This window comes from Lithobates pipiens, unplaced genomic scaffold, assembly GCF_037356315.1.
Source record: "Lithobates pipiens isolate NorthernLeopardFrog02 unplaced genomic scaffold, aLitPip1_a1.2 Scaffold_27, whole genome shotgun sequence".
In the NCBI taxonomy this organism is placed as follows: domain Eukaryota; kingdom Metazoa; phylum Chordata; class Amphibia; order Anura; family Ranidae; genus Lithobates; species Lithobates pipiens.
In genome coordinates, this window is record NW_027507788.1 from 116,284,620 (window position 1) to 116,302,779 (window position 18,160).

At 41.6% G+C, this 18,160-nt stretch overlaps 1 protein-coding gene across 1 annotated transcript in view; it reads left to right on the top strand.

Moving 5' to 3' along the window:
- The window catches only part of LOC143934083 (ubiquitin carboxyl-terminal hydrolase 2-like), a 66,323-nt gene that overhangs the window by 24,003 nt on the left and 24,160 nt on the right, over nt 1-18,160 (top strand). The window contains exons 4-5 of the mRNA XM_077457391.1: nt 4,529-4,640; nt 10,509-10,619. Of these exons, the coding sequence (XP_077313517.1) occupies nt 4,529-4,640; nt 10,509-10,619 (223 nt within the window). The remainder of the gene's footprint in view (nt 1-4,528; nt 4,641-10,508; nt 10,620-18,160) is intronic.

Consider the following 18,160-nt stretch of genomic DNA (forward strand, 5'->3'; position numbering starts at 1 on the left):
ATAATCCTCCATAACGTTACCCAGAGTTAGGTTGAAATTCTGGGTTTAGTCAGGGAGAAAGAAAAAATTTAGCAGAGGTGGCTGTTTTGTACCCCAACGGAGGACAATACCAAGAGTGCTGGGAGACTGGAAGGCTGCGGAGGGTAGCAGGTATACTAAGGGGAATGCCTAGTTAGGAGCTCAAGTCAGGGCAGAGGGGCTGCGGGGGTAGAATAGGAAGGGTAGAGATGAGAAAGAAGTGAAGAGGACGAGGTGCATACACAGCGGGGGCAGAAAGGGAAAGGGAAGGGAAGAGGTAAAGGGAGAGCAGGCAAAGGGCCCCCCCTAGGGAGTTGTCTTTATGTCTTTAAGCTGAACTTGCGCTATCACAAGTTGCTGTATATATTTACACAGAATTTTTATATGGCTTGTGGTTTCTTCTGAGGAATAAACAGAAAAATAATTTAGGACAGTGACAATAGAAGCTTGCATGGAAAGCTATGCTTAGCCTGTATCAGTTATGCTAGGAATGGGAAATCCCTGTCAAGATCCTAAAGACCTTCCCTACTTTATCCAAACTTTGTTTTAGGTGGAATAAAATTGTATATTTTTTCCTACATTCTTATAGCTATCTTTACTCATCATGCTTCATGCTGTATATAAGTATTTTTTCCACATATTCAGTTATTTGCATACATATAAAAGAGAATTACGTTGGCCTGCATTTCGTAGCAGCATGCTTAGATTTGTCTAAGTTGCTAGGTGATGATTATGACGAATTCTGTTGATTTTCCAAGGCTATAGGTTAAAGGTTTACAAGACCTGAGCACAGTTTTATATGGGATGCTCTCGTTGCATTGTTGTAGCCTTTGATATGAATCACATACAAAATCAGGTATATCCAAACAAAGACACACCTATTTGCTAAAAGATCGATGTTAAACCTGAATTTAGGATAGAATGTGTTATGACTCATTGACACACCTAGCAATACATGCAGTGTTGCTATATGTAAAACTTTAAACTCAACTTTATATGGTTCAAACAAAAGGAATATATACATAACAAATACATGCATATACAGAGAAGACATGGCAGGAGGCAGAGTGATGGAGAGGAATCTGTATAAAGGATCAGGGGTGGTAGGTTTATGGGATTAAGTTTGGAGCCAGACATGAAGGCTAGAGTAGGTGTAGATGGTACATTGCGAGATTGCACATCGCCTCTGTTTCGCAGATATAAGAATGAATGGGGTGAATTAAACAGCAAGCAGTGAGACCTAAATACCCAAAGGTGCAGAAAAAGGCTAGAGAAGAATAAATGATCCTGTTAGGGAAACTTGAAGTTATGGGAAAAATATTTACTGTTTGTTTGAAGCTACCTGCACTTTCCAGAGTTTTTAAGGTCTGTTCAAGTCGTTGGAAGCATTAAAAAAAAAAAAAATTTAAAAAAGCAACACGTACCAATGCATACCCACTACAGTGTATTTTTGAAGGCTGCTGTCAATTTTTGATCTCTGTGAACCCTGAGCCACAGTATAATTGCACAAAGTCACAGCCTTTTTCTGCACTTTAGAATTGTTGCTTATTAGCATTGATTTTCTATTATATTATAACCCCTAAGCACAGTGAGGTAGATTTACTAAAGGAATATAGACTGTGCACGTTGCAAGTGCAGTTGCACTAATTTTTCCCAGAGCTTAGCAAATGTGGTAAAGCTCTACTGATATCCATCATGCATTCATGTGCAAGCAAAAAATATGTTTTTTTTTTTCTTTGCACCCAATTGGTTATTGTTTACCAAGCAAAGCTTTACCACATTACATTTCCCAAGGAAAAGGAGTTCAACTGCACTTGCAAAGTTCACAGTCGATTTGCCTTTAATAAATCAACCCCATAGTCTGCACTTGCATTTCTGCACATGGGAGGGCAGCTGTGACCTTAGAATTAGAATCACACGACGCACTATTGAAACTACTACAGAGTTAATATGTTCCAAAGATTTCTTGAGTGATCGGTGTCAAAAGGGGAAGGAAATCATAAGAAACCACACACAGGAAATGCTTAGAATGCATAGTAAGGAAAAAAATTACATGTGTACCAATGTGAAGAACCACTGCAACATATCTCAATGCAAACTACAGGACATAGTGTCCAGTTTTAGTGAGCATGAAAATGCAGAGAATTCATCTTTAATGGCAACTTACCTTCACAACACATCTGCATTACATTGCACAGTAACATACAGTACAGCCATGCGTTGTGTGGGGAAAAAAAAAATGCAGCTGAAATAATTTTAGATCAGTTGTGCATTTGTAGGGCTGCTTTAACGTATCACATGTTAACATATGAAATAAAAACACACCACAGCTTATTGCCCTGGTGTGAATGGGCCCTATATTCAAAGCAGATCCGGTTTTACTTGCTGCTGGTTAATAATTAGCAGCACTTCTCATTGTCAAGTAGAAGTTGCATAATCAAACAAAATCTTTGCATGCCTAAAAATTTAGCTATAACATGCTACGCTAAAATGTTATTGCCTGTGTATAGATCACTTTTAAATCCACATCTAAATTTTTAAAAACCTAGGGCATCATATTGTAGTAAGGACAAAGTAGTTTTAGGAGTGTTCCAATGTGGACCATTAAATATTAAAAGGGATGGACTATCTCATTTACAATGAAAGATTTGTGAATTTGGTACATTCAGCTTAAAAATTAAATATTTAAAATGTTTAAGGGTAATGTAAAGATTTGTTATAATAATCTTTTATCCCAAAGACTGTAAAAGGACAAGGGGCCATAGGAGAAGGAATTTTCAGTATAGGCAGGAGTTCTATACAGTTAGCACAATTTTTAATAATGTCATTTAAAAAGGGACTGCATGATTTTCTTGCAGCTAATAATATCTAATAATTCTATCCAGGATACTGAACTTTAAGGGGGTCAGATAGGATTCTTTCCTCCTATGTGCCATCATAGGCAACAGTTCCTTTTGATTGTCTTTCCTCTGGACCAAAACCGCAGGAATTGTGAAATAGGCAACTTGATGAACATAAGGTTTTTCAGCCTTACTATGGCTAGGTTCACAATTGTGCAATGCAAGAACGCATGTAAAATCGCAAGTTCCCACCACACACACAAAGAAAAAGCGATGTTATTAAGGATTAATGGCATGGTGGTGCCATTAATCCTTAGTAACCCCTCAACACACCTTGCTAACATGCACGTGAAATTGACCGCCATAGTACTGCATGTTTTTTTGTGAGTCAGTTTAGAAAAAAGTCGGTATGATCTAAATGAGGTGGGCAGCTTATTCAAATGATTGGGCTGCACTATGCCTATGCATGGTAATGAAAAAAAAAGATGCACTGCTACATCAGACATATGTGAACCAAGACAATGGCTAGGTTCACATTAGTCCATGTTCTGAAAAGTGATGCACAATGGTGGGGCTAAGCGGTGCCATGGTGACACATTCAGGAGGAGATCCTACTTCAGCCTTAATGCCTTTGTTTGGTTTTTTCACTTTTTTCCAAAGAGCAATTCATAACAGGGCTAATGTACCTCAGCCATGAGCCAAGAATTTTGTTCGCAATTGCAGGGTGGCTCCATGACCTGAATGTCTGTCTGTCTGAGTTTGATGGGTGGTGCCACCTGTCAACTTGGCATGCTGCCTTAAATTTGCCATGGCTGCGGCATGTGAACAGTCTCTTCCAGCTCTGAAACTGCAGCTCATCTGCCTGATTTTACTGCTGCCTCTGTAAAAGATGCCTTACTGTACAACCCCGGGCTGACCTGGAAGCACTATACAAATGAAAGTGAATGGACTGTACTAAACTTTATTTAAAGCATTCACATTTGACTAATTGAATCTTTCTACTTGCTGGTAGGAGTTCCTAAAACTGACTAAAGAAAGTGCCCTGTAAATGAGGAACGCTAGCATTCACCACTCTGGTGGCCAAGTTTTCAATTTTATGCTCCGTTTTAGCAATTCAGCCTCCATTACTCTCTTTGGCATTCAAGAGATCTGGGATTGTCGAATGTCCCTTCGCTTACTGTGGTTCCATCCTCCCACAGGATTTAGCAGTGCATACGGGGTCAAAGAATGGAACCACAACATGTGATGGTTGGCAGAGGCACCTGACACTCCTGGAAGTGTTGAGTCCCAAGGAGACTGATGAAGGTTGCAACACTCGAATGGATTGGTGGTAAGAAACCTAGACCATCAGAGAGGTGAGTATGAGCTTTTCTCTTTCAGGACACCTTATTTTATGGATCTTTTGCTACCCTGATGAGGTTGTTTAAAAAACTCTAAAAAGAAAATGTAATATATTGCAGTTTACCAGTCCTTAGATGTGGTGGCTGCATTAATTTCCTTTTTCCAGGCAAAGAGCATTTCCAGCAAGTACAGAAAATAGCAGTTGATCTTGCCATAAATGCAATGTTCATGTCACTTCTGGTGAACTGAAAAGTCAGTAATAAAAATCCTTATCTTTCCTAAAGCACTTTGGAACTGATCACTTTCTCTCCCTTTACTATCTTTCCTAGAGTTTGCCCGTCTGCTTCAAGCAATGTGGACAAGTTCAGTCAATGAGGTTGTGAGCCCCATGGAATTCAAAAGTCAGATACAGAGATATGCACCACGTTTTATGGGATACAAGTAAGAGATTCATCAATATAATCAGATCCATGACCACAAAGCAATGTTGTGCAGTGGTATTTAGAGCCCAACTCATTTCCTTTTGTGTTGGATCGAGTGGGGAACAGTTTGAGCGTCTGTCAGGTTTTTACTGCTATCTGTATCCCCTTATGGAGAGATTTCCCCATACTTCTTTTCAGAACAGGAAGTGATGGGAGATCTTTCACCTTGTTTTATCAGAGTGGAAAAAAGGTTAGAACTTGCAACAATATTTTTGTCGCTGTTTGTGCCGCCCTGACCTGGTGATGACCACCTTCCCCCTGCATTACTTATACTGTCCTCACAGGAACAGAAAATGAGAGGAAAAAAACCTTCCTAATGGGGTCACAAATGTAAAATCATTAATTAAAACCTGACCTAAATTTTAACTGTTCCCCCTCTACTAAAGGCTACACAAAAATATCTGGAGTTGGACTTTAAATGTACTATACAAAGGAATATTTTGTGTTTAATACTGGTATTCAATTAGCTGCTAACTTTTGAACTGTAATCTTTTGTTGCATAAGTACTTTATGAAATGGTAACAGCCCTGCCTATTAGGCGGTACATACATTTTATTTTAAATCTCTATAATTACTATCCAGCATAATCATTAAATTACATGTGGGTCAGCTATGAGATTGTATTGCTTCATACTACGAGCTGTCTTACAGGCTGACGTTCTTTGTAAAATATCTATTTGGTGATTGCATGGCAACAGCTTACCATTTTACAAACTAATATTCAGTTGAGAATTTTTTAAGGGGGGTCAATTCAATAAAGGATGCCATATGCGTTATGAAGGTCACATGACAATTTTTTGGGAAATATCACATGAGATAATAAGAGTCAATTCATCAAAGTAAAATATCACAAAGTGAGGTAAATACCACAAAAAAAAAAAATAAGATAAATCATTAAAGTCAATTCACTAAATAAAGCACACATTTGTTATTTATCACCTGGCAGTAGGCAATCAGTATTTTAGCAATGTACAAAATAACAATCAGGGGAACTCTACACAGGCCAATAAGGTAAGAAAAAAGAAAAGAAAAAGGTAGAAGAAAACTCGCTCATCCGTGTCTTACGGACTAAGCCCCCGTACACACGGTCGGACATTCTGCCAACCAAATCCGTCGGATTTTGTCCGTCGGATTGTGTCTGAAACTGTTGCATAAACATGGTCGGACAAAGTTGTCGAAAAATCCAATCTTTTAGAACGTGATGACGTAATTTCGTTACGATGGGACTATGTTCAGGCTAGTAGCCAATAGCTTTGATGTAGGAATTTGATCTGAGCATGCGTGGCACTTTGTCTGATCGGAATTCTCTACACATGATCGGAGTATGTCCTATCGGACCAGTTTGTCGGAAAATATTACCAACAAGTTGGAAAATTTGGTCTGACGGAAACAGTCCGATGCATACCACACACAGTCGGATTATCCGAAAACATGGTCCGATAGGACACATTCCGACGGATTCTCCGACCGTGTGTACGGGGGCTAAGACTGGGATGTTGTTCATGTGCTTGTAAAGGCAGGTGTCCAAATACTTTTGATAATATAGTGTATGTATGTGGATAGGTGTACACGCCTGTGTGCACTGTATATATACCCTTGTCACTGCTTTTTTCATTTCTTTCATATATAGCACCAACATTACAGAGAAGTTTTCATGTATAATTTATGTAAAGCCAGCTATGGATGGTCGAGTCTTAGCCAGTTCAGCAGCATCTGTGGTTGCAGGAAAGAAATTCGCTCCATCTATGGATGGCCTTAGAGTCATTTTTGGTGCCAACTCTTGGATAATGTTTCGTTTTTACTGGAGATATATAAAGTAGGTCTGTTTGGGCACAGTGGCTTAAAGTGATATTAAAGCCTTTTTTTATTTTTTTGTAACAATTAGCATGTTGTACTTACCTGCTCTGTGCAGTGGTTTTGCACAGAGCAGCCCTCCACTTCTTGGGTCCCAGTGCTCTGGGCTCCTCCCCTCTGCTGCGTGCCCCCATAGCAAGCCACATGCTATGGGGACACTCGTGCATGCATGCTCCTGAGCCCCACTGTGTCTTTCCATAAGACACACAGAACGGAGCTCTACACCACCCTTGCTCCCTCCTCACTAGCTGTGATTGACAGCAGCGGAAGCCAATGGCTTCCGCTGCTGTCTCTGAGCCAATAAGGAGGCAGAGAGCAGCTGCTCTTGTGAACATCTCTGGATCAGGGTCAGGTAAGTTTTGGGGGGGGGGGGGGGCTGAATACTGAAGATTTTTTAAGGTAAAAAATATTCAGTCTTTACAACCACTTTACCCACAAAGCTGTGCGAGCCCTTGTACAAATTTTGGACCTGGACCCCCCCCCCCCCTACGCTATCCCCAAATTTTTACATGTATTAGTGTTTCTCTAGGCAAAACTATTTTTTTTCTAGTTTTGTATAGAGTGGGCAAGGTTAAAACAGTCTATCATGTTTTGATGTTTGTGTCCCCATTGGGAAGATTCACTCCTTTATTTGTACTAGTAGTCATTGTTCACAGTTCAGAGTAAAGGGAAATCCCAGATTTTTAGCATTGTGCCTAGAGCAAAATGTACGGGGAATTCTTCCAATGGGGACATTTTCTAAGCCCTTGTACACACGGTCGGAGATTCCGACAAACAAATCCGTCGGATTTTGTCCGAAACTGTTGTATACACACAGTCAGACAAAGTTGTCGGAAAATCCGACGTGATGACGTTATTTCGTTACGACGGGACTACGTTCATGCTAGTAGCCAATAACTTTGGTGTAGGAATTTGATCTGAGCATGCGTGGCACTTTGTCCGATCGGAATTCTCTACACATGATCGGAGAATGTCCGATCGGAGCATTTTGTCAGAAAATATTTCTGGCAAGTTGGAAAAGTTGGTCCGACGGATATTCTGACGGAAACAGTCCGATGCAGACCACACACAGTCGGAACATCTGACAAAACGCTCCGATCGGACACATTCCGACGGAATCTCCGACCGTGTGTACAAGGGCTAAGAGGGCAATTACCTCACTTTGGGCTGATTTCCTCTTAAATCCAGTTGCGTCCTTGGGACAAAGTGTAAAGGTTAATATGAGTATACCCCTAAAGTGGATCTGTGCCCAGAAAATGCACACTAAAATATTTACATGTATAAATTAATTTTAAAAGTTCACAACACAAAGCATAGTGTTTTTTTCATGTGTTCAATTACTTTTTTTCTGGCAGGCTGCCTGCCAGCCCTCTAATCTACAAATTGAGGGAATGGACCTTTTTAGTCACAGGCTCTTCCATATTATAGATTATGTTCCATTCATAGAAGCTGTAGTACCGGCCTCCAGTGGCGGCTAATGCTCAAAATTTTTGGGGGGGCTCAAACAAACTAAAAAAATTCTGAAAAAAAATCATCAATTGCAGCCTCACTGTGCTCATCAAACGTCGCCACTGTGCCCATCGAATGCTGCCACTGGGGCCGCCAACTGCCCAGCACTTACCTTGGTGGGGCAGTGAGTGATGGCGGCGGGTGGTGTCCTCCATGCTCCTCCATGTCCTCGATGTCTTCTCCCGTCCTCTCCTCCTGTCCTCTCCTATGATTGGATGCCTGATAGGCATCCAATCACAGCGCCTGTTGTTTCAGCCAATTAGGTGACAGGTAACAGACCCGAGTACTTGATTAGCAGAGAAGCGGTTTAGTGTTAGGAAAGCAAATATTCATTCACTTTTCTAACACATCTGGGTGAACTGCGAGCGCCAGGCATGGCGCTCACTGTTTACCTCTTCTGATGCCTATTAGAGCCTGTGGCTCTAATCAGGTGTTTTATAAACACCCCCTGCTGCTGTAATTCCAGTGCCCGAAAAGAGGTCGGGCGCCTGACTAGAGAGTGGCAGCGGCGACCATGGATAGATTTATGAAATGCATGAATCTATCTATTAGTGATAGAGGGGGTGACTGGAGAGAGGGGGCGGCGCTCGTGCACCCTTATGGACACATTGCCACTGCCAATCTCTGTGAATGGAGGACCTGGATGAATAGGAAGGCATAGTCTTGCACTTTTGACAAGAGCCTGTCCTCAGTTGCAAGGATAAAAACCTTTTGTTGCAGATTACTACCTTTTGCCATTCTTAAGAAATCCATGTGCGTTTGTCTGTGCCTCTGTTCTAAGTGGATCTTATGGGAGTGGTTTCATAATTATCAGTCAGCTGTGGCAGCTGCAGGGCACTAACGAGGAAAGATCAGAGGATGCCTGAAATCTGACTTGTATCTTATGGCCCGTACACACGATCCGAATATCGTACGACCGTTTTCGGTTAATAATCGCAAGTAGAAATTTAATAGCTAAATAAAGTCACGAAAATTCTCGTACGATAGAAAATATTTGTGTTGTCATGTGTTGTATTGTATTTGTATTGTATTTTCGGATGACAACTATAATGACTAAATGAAAATCGTACGATCTGGAAAACATTCAATTACATTATGACTTGTATCGCAATTGTACATGCTATATTATTTTTTCTTTATTTGCTATTTTTTTTCCCCCACAAAAGTGGAGTTACTCTTTAACTTCCACCACACTTGGAGATTCTCGCTGTGGGGGTCAGTGGGGAGTTCGACGGAGGGGGGATTTCTGCTAACAGAGGAGACAGACGCACATGGCACACATCATACCTGCTCTAAATAATGTCCCCTTTGCCTTTTTTTTTTTTTTTTTTACTTTGACTAAACTTAGACTTTAATGGAATAACAATAGGGATAACATTTTCAGATAAAAAAAAAAAAGATTGCATGCAATTGATGGCTTTTTATAAGTAACCGCAGTTCAGCTTTAATGCACCTTCCTCTTTAACATCAGTTAAGGTTTTTACGTGTTTCTATTTATAGTGAGTAATTACACAGGGGCAGCCATATACATGCTATGCCTCATAGCCTTATACTTAGTAATACAGCACGGTTTTGTGTTAGTGTTTCACTGTCTGAATGCAGATCTATCATTTGTACACTAGAGTATTGTAAAGCCAGAATCCCTGGATTTTTATTGCTCAAACCATTTAAATATAGAAAGGTGCATCAGACCAAAACCAGCTGAAAGGGTCCAAGATAATTTTTTCATTGTTGGTAAAAAAGTCTTATAACAGCCAATCCATTTCAGGGGCAGCACCACTCTTCTTCACCATTGCTGTTCAACAACTGTTGTCAAGTTGTTACTCTATGGGTTTTGCAGAGATCGTGGAACAGTTAGGCCGCGTACACACGGGCGGATTGTCTGCCCAACTAAGTTCGTCAGACAATCCGACAGACAGTCTGTCCAACTTTTAAATGAACGGACTTGACCACACACGATGAACAGACAGTCCGCTGAAAGCTTGCGCGATGACGTGTACAGCACGTACGACGGGACTAGAAATACGACGTCCAATACACTGCAATGCAACCTTCCGCCGTGTAAATCCTTTCTGAGCATGCGCCATACTTAGTCCGTCCAACTTGCCTACTCACGAGCGGACTGTCCGCTGAAACCAAGTTTGGACGGACTGTATTACGGAAATTCCGAAAGACTTAGTCCGCCAGACTGTCCGCTGAAAAAGTCAGCTGAAGCCCACACACGAGCGGATTGTCCGCTGAAACTAAGTTGGCCAGACAATCCGCCCGTGTGTACGCGGCCTTAGACATAAATGATTTTTGGTTTCCTCACCCTTAGAAGAATGCTTTTGTATATGTGATATGTCATTCAGATCTGAGCCATTCAACCACTCTTTTAACATTGTTAGGTACAATACAGGATTCTTGTGATTACATAAATAGGTCCGAAAACTAAACCGTTCTTTCTTTCTCTTTTTCTTTTCAGTCAACAGGATGCACAAGAGTTTTTGAGGTTTATGCTAGATGGATTGCACAATGAAGTCAACAGGGTGACGGTCAAACCTAAACCCAATACTCAGGACTTGGACCATTTGCCGTAAGTAAATGGGCAGTGGTTCAATGTAAATTAATATTATTACATAGATGGATGTATATTTTCACTCATTTCTACCCTATACACAGCCACCTGTCCTCTACTACTCTAGGAGCCAAAAAAGGACCTGTCTTTGGCAGCATTTTCCGCATTTGTCAGTAATTTTTATTTTAAAGTCCTTAAAGTGGAGCTCTATTTAAACTTCAGATTTTTCTATTTTATTTATTACTTTTGACTAGACTGGATAAGCATTAGATACTGTGTCAAGTTTCTATTGCTGTCTGTGTAACTGTTGTCTTTGGCATTGCTGTGAACTGAACTTCCTGTTTCTACTTTCTGGAGCCAAATCTATTTAAAAAGAATCTACTTAATGTGTAAAAGTTGGCTTTTTAGTGAGGTCTCCAGAAGAATGTATGGAATAAACTGTTGGAGAGATAAAGAGAAGTACAAATGAAAGTTTCTCGAAAGCATAATTTTTTTTTACCTTCATGCATTCTATACATGAAGGTAAAAAAACAGGTGGGGAATGGCTTTATGTCAGACCAAGTGGCTGCTTGATGGCATGGCTCTGGCTCTTATCTCTCATCTTGAACCACATCCTGCACAGTACAGCTCAGCAAATGGCACTGTAACCTCCCCAATAGTGGTGGGCACCTCCTGGCACTGGCACAATTGGTGAAAAATTCCCACGCTTTCCTCTGAATTTTTGTTTAAATTATCCCTTCTGCTCCTATCTAGACCTGATGGTCCTCTGCTGTGTGTAGGGGATTTTAATGCTGTCTTAGTACTCCAGTGGACTGCTTGGGGGTGGTAGTAGGCCCTATCCCTCCTTTTATTCATTGGATGCAGGTGTATGGTCTCTCTGAGCTATGGCGGAGGAAGCACCTGGATGTGTACCAATATTTCTGTCACTTCAACTCCTTTCATACCATGTCTCGCATAGATTTTTTTTGCACCTCTTTCTGTGGACCTCCTCCTCCTCCCGTGTACAAATTCCGTGATGTGGCACCTAAACTCCCAATTGTTAGAGGATGAGGTGGTACAGGGGGAATGTAGACGGGGGGGGGGGGGGGTGGTGTCAGTGCGCCCTTATTGGACCCTGCATTTAAGACTATGCTGCGGGGCACTTTTATGACTATTACTGGCACCCTGCGTAAAAATACCCAGCAGCATACAGAGGAGCTGAAACGGACCATGTCTGCAGCTGGGTCTGCCTATGCAACTGACCCCACTCCTGATGCCTCAGATTCATGGCTGCATAGCCGTAGGGAATATGAGCTCTGCCTACTGGATCTCACCAAGAAAAAAATGCTCTATGTCTCTCAAAAAACATTTGAAAATTGTAACAAGGCTTGCCGTCTGCTTGCCTATTTAACCAGACCTGACCATCCTCCTACATCTATCCCTGGGATCTTGACTCACATGGGTCAGGTTAGTGACGCACCCTCCGAGATTGTTGAGACTTTCCTGTCCTTTTACAGAGACCTTTATGATACCAGAGTCCAGTAATCAGATAATCATTTAAGTGAATACCTGGCTCAGGTGCTTCTTCCTTCCCTCTCAGATCGCATGAGAGAGGAACTGGATGCACCTGTCTCCGATAAGGAAATCTCCCTAGCCATTTCGCAGCTACCGGCACACAAGACACTTGGCCTGGACGTTTTTCCAGCCGAATGGTATGCCCATTTTTACCAGTTAATATGCCCATTTCTTCTCCATACATTTAACAAAGTCTAAGAGGCTGGAATCCTTCCACCTACTATGTGTGAAGCACTTATTGTTTTGTTATTGAAACCTCATAAAGTCCTTAAATGTGATTCTTACCACCCAATCTCCCTAATTAATGCAGATGTTAAGATTTTGGCCAATTATCTGAACGCAGTAGTTGCGAATTTCGTGCACAGTGATCAGTGTGGCTTTATACCAGGTCATTCTACCAGGATGAACCACACAATTACCCCCCTACCTGTGTCATTGCTTCACTTGACACATGTAAAGCTTTCAATAGTGTTGAATGGCCCTATTTATTCTACATTCTGAAATGTCATCCCACCTTACACCTGCCAGACTACATAATATGGTCTTATCCCCCTCAGCTGAGTGCTTTAGAGGCTGTGGCTAGATTGCTGACTTTATGCACTGTTTCTGGACCTGCCTGTGGTTCACGACTTCTGGGTAGACATTAACTTTTATCTCCTCTGCCCTAGATCTACCTAATATAGTGAATCCCAAGAAATGCCTCTTGGGCATTCTAGGCGGTTTAACAATTCCTTCTCATGCTAAGAGACTTATTTGCATTCTATATTTCTATCAGAGAAAGTCCCTTTTGCTGTCCTGTCCAGAAAATCTGTAAGGCCGCGTACACACGCGCGGACTGTTGGCCCAACTTTGTCCGTCCAACAGTTTGAGCGAACAGTCCGCTCAAACTTAGCATGGACGGACATGGCCACACACGACGGACGAACAGTTTGCTGAAACCGTGCGCGATGACGTGAACGGCACGTACGACGGGACGAAAAATACGACGTCCTATACACTGCAATGCAACCTTCCGACGTGGAAATCCTTTCTGAGCATGCGCGAGACTTAGTTGGCCGAACAAGCCTACACACGAGCGAACAGTCCGCTGAAACCTTGTTTCAGCGGACAGTTTTTCGGAATTTCCGTAAGACCTTGTTCGGCCAACTGTCCGCTGAAACTGTCCGCTGAAGCCCCACACACGAGCGGACTGTCCGCCCAAACACTGTTCAGCGGACAAGGTTGGGCGAACAGTCCGCGCGTGTGTACGCGGCCTAAGGTGAACGTACAGTGGACCCCTTCCCCGTCGCACCCGGTGCTGCTAACTTGGAGTGTGGCGATCTCACATTCTGATAGGCCATACAGCCTCTTTACCAGTCAGGGGATTTCTCTCCTCTTTGCCTGCGGTGACAGGACAGGCTACTCAGTTCTGATTGGTCGGCGCTGCATGTGTGATGGCACTGACCAATTAGAATGCTCCTATACATACCTCCTGGTGAGGTACATTTAGGAGATTATGTCGAGGGCTCATAGCGGGGGATCGCCACACTCCAGGTCAGTGGGACGGGGGAGGTAAGCCTGTTTAAGTTCACCTTACAGATTTTTCTGTAAAGGTGAACTTTCCCTTTTAAGGACTCCCTCCCCTTGTATAAACTCACCTTCGAGCTACGTAAAAGAGTCCAGACATTTAACAAGGTTTGGGGCAAGTGGATAGCGAGTCCCTCGACACTGACTTCTATACCGCTAAACTGAATTTTGACTGTCTGTTTTGCTAACTGTTAATTACTACTCTCTGGCAGTTATTGTATTTACTGACACTAACATTTGTGCGATTGCGTGTTCTTCCTAACTGACAAATGCTCACAGGAGACGTGTGAGACGGTAATTAATCTTACACGTCTTTTTTTCGGACCAGGCACAAGGTTGCCACTGTAGTTCTGTTGTTTTGTATGTCTTTAAAACCCAATAAACATATCTTAATTTAAAAAAAAAAAGTAAAAAATACATCTGTGTCACAAGAACAAGGCCCCCCAAACTCCCCCATATACTTAACTGAGTCCATTCCCGATCCAGCACTGTGCATGAGAGCAGCAGTTCTCTCATTCCTCACTGGGAAGATTGACAGCAGCAGGAAACATTCATTGGTTCCTGCTGCTTTCAATCAAATCCTGTGATGAAGGATAAGGCTGAGCCACAATCTCTGTGCCAATAGACGCAGACAGGGCGGCCCGGGAGCAAGCCCACATGAGCAACCCCATATCGGCTTGCTGAGGTGGGCACTCGGTGGAAGTAAGAGCCAGGAGGATTAGGGCTGCTCTGTGCACAAACATTGCACCGAGCGGGTAAGTATAGCATGTGTGTTATTTTATAAAAAAAAAAAAAACACAAAACAAAGCTTTATTAGCTTTATTTAAACTCTGAAGTTAAATTAAATAAAAAATAAATTAGCTCACTTTTATTTGGGTTTGGTTTAGTTGGGTTTGAAATTCTGAAGGCTGGGTAGATCAAAAATATGGGCTTGTGATGGTTGTGTGGATGGATGATTTTTAGGAAGGAATGGGAGCACAAATACATCAGCGTGGAAGTAAAAAGCATCAGTTTTTAAACTAGTTAGTATAAGAATTTGCAGGTGCTACATAGTAGAAGGCTGGGTACACAAATTTTTTATATATATATATATATATATATAATATACACACACACATACACGCACACACAATAACAAAAATACTCTTGTAGATTCTTAAGGTGGTTGTCAGCCAAGAACGAACAAAATAATATTTGTGTGATATATTGTACACAAAGACATACATACATACATGCTCAAAAAATGCATGACACAATAATGTTACAAAAAAAAAATATTGAATCATCAATCAACAGGACCTAATCTATGTATAGCTAGCTATACACTATGTACATTTTTGAATTTAACTTCCAGATAATCTAGGCATATTTTATCCAGAATCTCCCATCATAAAGTACTTTCACTTGATAGCCATATATGAATGAATACCTTCTACAATAAAGCAAAGAACTCTAAGCCCTTGTACACACGGTCGGAGATTCCGACAACCAAATCCGTCGGATTTTGTCAGACGGATTTTATCCGAAAATGTTGTATACACATGGTCGGACCAAGTTGTCGGAAAATCCGACGTGATGACGTTATTTCGTTACGACGGGACTATGTTCACGCTAGTAGCCAATAGCTTTGGTGTAGGAATTTGATCTGAGCATGCGTGGCACTTTGTCCGATCGTAATTCTCTACACATGATCGGAGTATGTCCGATCGGAGCATTTTGACGGTAAATATTTCCGGCAAGTTGGAAAAGTTGGTCCGACGGATATTCCGACGGAAACAGTCCGATGCAGACCACACACAGTCGGAATATCCGACAAAACGCTCCGATCAGACACATTCCGACAGAATCTCCGACCGCGTGTACAAGGGCTTATAGTTGTCCTTTTGAGTTCTTTGGGACTATACACAAATAATGTTTGATGAGGTCAGGCCACTCTCAATCAATCCACAGACACCCATTGAATGGTGCTTCATGTGGGATGTAGGGGAGATTCCACTGATATTGAAGGTTTTCATATTCTAATTACTCAGAGTTTTGTATGACTAAAAAACCTACAGCTATGAAGGCATGTTTGAGGGGAAGTTCTACCGTTGACATAAATCCAATGGCTGATTTAAGTAAGTGTCTAAAAGTCTCCCAGGGTCTGTGTGGATATGAAGTGAGAAGGTTATAGGATTATGCTCATTCCAATTAAGGTGCGTCAATGAAGAAAGACATTGTTATATTCTGTTTTAGGATGGGAGGGGTGGGTCACAAGACCGGGAGTGAGGGGAAGGTGTGCAGGTGCCACTATCCACTCTTGAAGTAGATGCAGGTTTGGATTGTACCAGATTGTTAATCTTGCAAAAAGCCAAACCGCAAATCCTGTGGCTAAATCGGAATATATGCATAATGGGGAAGGCAAGGGTGGCATTTAAAAGTGCTTACATTTATAAATGATTTTCTATTTCACTAAACCTGTGCTATCATTTTTCAGTCTGCCACTTGAAATTTGACATTTAGCAACATTAAAAGAAAGCTGCCCTAATTAAAAAAAAAAAGAAAACTACTAGCCCTTCCCCATCCAAGGCATTCTCCAGTGTCTAAAGTTGTTTTACCCCTTCTAACTCACAGCTCCAGTACCTGCTGCCTCCTTCTGCAATGTCACCAGCAATCACATTGAATGGCACTCATGGGGGAGGGGGGGGGGTTAGATGTTGCGAATTTTTTTCATTCTGACAGGTTTGCTATAGGGATTCCTGCACTTGAATGCCAAAATAGGACACCGTGCACATTCCTGTTGCACAGAGATTTTCTAGACGCACAATATTAAGAGTGTAATAAGTGCGTCTGCTTCACTTTCTAGTGCTTATTGCTCATCTAAAGTATTAAAGTGTCCTTGTTCAGTTCATTGGCAAATTTTACCGATAATTCCATGCATTCTCAATGATATACAATACATAGAAAATGAATGCTGGCCATAAAAATGTATTCCCCCATCTACACATTTGAGGTGGATGCAGGAATCCTCCCCGCAGTGCTATTGAATTCTGACAGCGGGACCATAATAAACTGATCAGCACTGCAGCCGATTGGTTGCGTGCTCTAATTGAACACAAATTTTCCAACAGTCCTATTTGAGAGCAGTTGATCACTAGGTCGACTCCTCTCAAATGGGAGAGGCCGTAGAAGGATCGATGTTTTGGACGGTACCTGCTGAACTGGCAGAATTCCAATCCATCTGTGGCCAGTTTAAGTGGTTAAAGTAAAAATGCAATCCTTTAGGCCAGTGGTCTCCAAACTGCCGCCCCAGGCCAGATGTGGCCCTTTGCTTGTCTTTATCTGGCCCTTGGGGCACTATTTCTCATACTGGCACCCACAATGCGGCACTATTTCTCCCATTGGCAACCACAATGTGGCACTGTTCCTCCTACTAATGCCAAATGTGGTGATGTTCACTCCCACTGATGCCAGTCAAATTTCTAGTCCCACTGGCCACACTTCGGGCCCCTGAAGTCTGATAAGCTGGCCCCTTGTTTAGAAAGTTTGGAGACCCTGCTTTAGGCTAATGAGGGTGACTGGCTAAGATCGTCAACAATAATCCAAAACTGAAATCAGTTTTGGGCTGGTTTCATTTATAACATCCACGTTCCTTGCAAAAATCAATGCTAATGTACTATAGTAAATGGGTAAAAATGAAATATTGTTTATGCTTTGAGTTGACATGGCTCTTGTTTCTCCAGATACTATTGTTCCTTCAATGTTTGTTTGTTTTTGTTTTTTACTACCTGAAAAATGTTTAGCTTGGATGGCAGAAACTCTGAGCTGTGTCTAGTGTCAACATAAAATCAGCTTCAGCACAACCTGAATACAGTACCTGGAGTTCTGCCAGGCTTGTCATTGTAGTTCCTGCTAAAATCACCTGCTGATTTATTTCTGATTATGTAACTGTAATTACTTATTATTATTGAAAGTGGTAATAGCAGGTTTGCAATGTTGTTTCAATCTGCTGAGCACATACGCAACCAGTCTCTTATATTATATAATATGCCACATGACTGTAAAAATACCCTTTCACAAGCTTGTTAAACTTCAGCAAGATAAAAAAAACATTTTTAATTTGCTATATACGTGTGTGCATGTGTGTGCGTGTGTGTGCGTGTGTGTGTGTGTGAGTGACATGTTGTACAAGCTATATTCTTATAGTTACCAGGTAACATAAATGTAATTTATGGTACAGGACATGCTTGCCATATTGTACCGATGGGCATAAGATTAGGACATTTAAAGTGTTTATATGCTCGATACACAAATACTCGTAATCACATATTTTTAAATAGATCATTCCTTCCACAGTGCAATCAACAGAATGTTTAATTTAAACATGATGTCCTATTACCCAATATTAGTACTCAACCTTCCTGTCAATTTTTTACTTCTGTCTCACCATTAGCTAGCTT